The sequence below is a fragment of the Sinocyclocheilus anshuiensis genome, unplaced genomic scaffold (genome assembly GCF_001515605.1).
Source record: "Sinocyclocheilus anshuiensis isolate Anshui unplaced genomic scaffold, SAMN03320099.WGS_v1.1 scaffold745, whole genome shotgun sequence".
Lineage (NCBI taxonomy): Eukaryota > Metazoa > Chordata > Actinopteri > Cypriniformes > Cyprinidae > Sinocyclocheilus > Sinocyclocheilus anshuiensis.
In genome coordinates, this window is record NW_015540128.1 from 671,668 (window position 1) to 674,193 (window position 2,526).

The 2,526-nt window shown below is 35.6% G+C and overlaps 1 protein-coding gene across 1 annotated transcript in view; it reads right to left on the bottom strand.

Moving 5' to 3' along the window:
- The window catches only part of dcc (DCC netrin 1 receptor), a 187,354-nt gene that overhangs the window by 22,284 nt on the left and 162,544 nt on the right, over positions 1-2,526 (bottom strand). The window contains exon 24 of the mRNA XM_016484514.1: positions 1,334-1,362. Coding sequence (XP_016340000.1) covers positions 1,334-1,362 — 29 coding nt within the window. The remainder of the gene's footprint in view (positions 1-1,333; positions 1,363-2,526) is intronic.

The window sequence follows — 2,526 nt, forward strand, 5'->3', positions numbered from 1 at the left end:
GTCTGTACAGTATAAAAACCATTACGCCTATGGAATGTCCCCATAAAACATGGAAACACAACATGTGTGTGTGAGTGTGTGTGTGTGTGTGTGTGTGAGTGTGTGTGTGTGAGTGTGTGAGTGTGTGGCAGGTGCTAATGAGGTCTGAACTTGTGGCATCTCACCTTCACACAGACACAGTCTCACACATTCTTATCTAGAACACACTTCAGCTGGTTAATATCATCATTAGAAACACTGTGTCACTCATCACTATTCTTTAGTGTAACTCATGCCTGTTAACTCTTCCCCCGCCACTGACGGAATTTTCAGGCTTTCTGTGTTTTCACTGTTATGCGGTAGGGGGCGCTATTACACATCTTCTGATAGAGTACTGAATCTCTGGATCAAACCAGGGTGAAGAAGAAGCAGAAACAAGCGATCGTGTATATCAGATCCATATGTAAAATAATGCGATCATCAAGTATTAAACAGCATATAAATGAAAACTTACTGAATGAAATGTCAACAGGAAGTGGTTTATGACTGTGAAGCTTTTGAATGTGTTGATGGAAGTGATCGAGTTCATCTAGGTTTTGATCATCGCTTTGAAACTGATCCAGATGTAGTTATGACAAAAACACAATTTTCTTGGCTTTTTGATCAAAATGTTGCTTTTTTTTTAAAAAATGAAACACCCACATTTAAGTGTTGATTAAAAAAGTATGCATAAAAATTAAAAAAAAAATTTTAAGCAGAGGCATATTTAAAGTTTTGTGAAAATTATCAAAAATGCTGGTGGTGACTGGCAACTTTTTCAAAAAATGCTGGCAGGGAAATTCTCAATATTTAGATTTTTTTGCCCCCTCAGATTCCAGATTTTCAAATAGTTATATCTCGGCCAAATATTGTCCTATCCTAACAAACCTTACATCAATGGAAAGCGTATTTATTCAACTTTCAGATGATGTATAAATCTCAATTCCGAAAAATTAACCCTTATGACTGGTTTTGTGGTCCGACGATAAAATTTATATTTCATCTTAAAATAATTTCATCATATACAGTGAAAGTAAGAAAAGCTGCGTTAGACTATGTACATGTACAGCCAGCTATTGAAAAAAGCTCTGTAAACTGGGTCTGTATAAAAGATGTTTTGTGTATAAATTGTTATTATGTAACTGATTTTGAGGACTGCACACTTGGCATTGCTCAAAAATCTGGCGAGCGTGCATCTGTAGACAGTGCGTGTCATATGGGTTTGCGTGGAGTATCTTTGACGAGAGTAATGATCGGCTGGAAGGAAAACCGTTATATGGAGATGGTCTGGGCGTGTTTCATGCAAACGACTAACTTTGTGCACGTGGCGGCTCACTTAGAATACTTCAAATTAGGGATGTAACGATATGAAAATGTCTTATCACGATTATAGTGACCTAAATTATCACGGTTATCAGTATTATCATGGTATTGTTAAAATGGTTCAAATCTGACACATAAATCGTTTCAGCAAGTTTTGCATTTAAAGTTGACAAACAAAAAAAAAATTACTTTTTTGTTGCATAAACACTAAAACTATAACATTACCAAAGATGTCCGGATTTTAAATGACTACATGACTGAATAGCATGTACGAAATGTTCAAATAAAGCTTTGAAAACGTTTCATAAAATGGTAAACCTCACATTTCAGCCTTTAAATAAAGAAAAGGGTTAAGTCAAAATTATAACTGATTAATAAATAATTACATGTATTTTATCTGCTCCATAAATAATTCTAGATAACTTATCCGAATTGTTTGAAAGTGTAGAATCCACATAAACTGTTTTTCATAAACAGGTCAAAATTCACAGCAGGGCATGCAAATCCGGTCGTTTTTAATCCAGATAGAAACTGCACACAGGCTGAATGTGAATGTGAGTCTCTGTAAATCCACTCTCTGACAGCAGGTGGCGCTTCTGGAGCAGCAGAATTACAGCTGTTTTTCCGTAACGTTCCCGTAACATGGAGTGAAGATGAAAACAAAATGCCATCGAATCGCTTCTGAAGACAGCCAGAACCTTCAGAGGTACATCAATATAGACTAAATAATTAATTTGTATAATTCCCTTAGCACGCTTTTAAAACCTCTCAGCTTTCCGCCATGTTTTCACACAAAACTACACTACTCTGCTGCTGTGCGCACCTGAGACTGTTATTTAATACTTTGCTTTATGTTGGACAGCATTTATTTATCCTCAGTTGTTCAAATCGCAGTAATCGGATACAATTTTAATGATAATTCAAATATGAAACAGTAATACTAACCGTGGGGAATTTTATCACGATTTATCGTCAAATCGGTAATTGTTCCATCCCTATTATATATTAAGTTAAATTAATTAGCAGACACTTTTACAGCACTTAAAGTGACTTACAAATGTGTAATACAACTATGTTACGTTATGTTGTAATGTTATGTTATGTTACGTTACGTTATGTTATATTATATTATACCAACAAACTCACTTCCTCTGCTGTGCGGATGAGCGGCGGGGGCAGATCAGG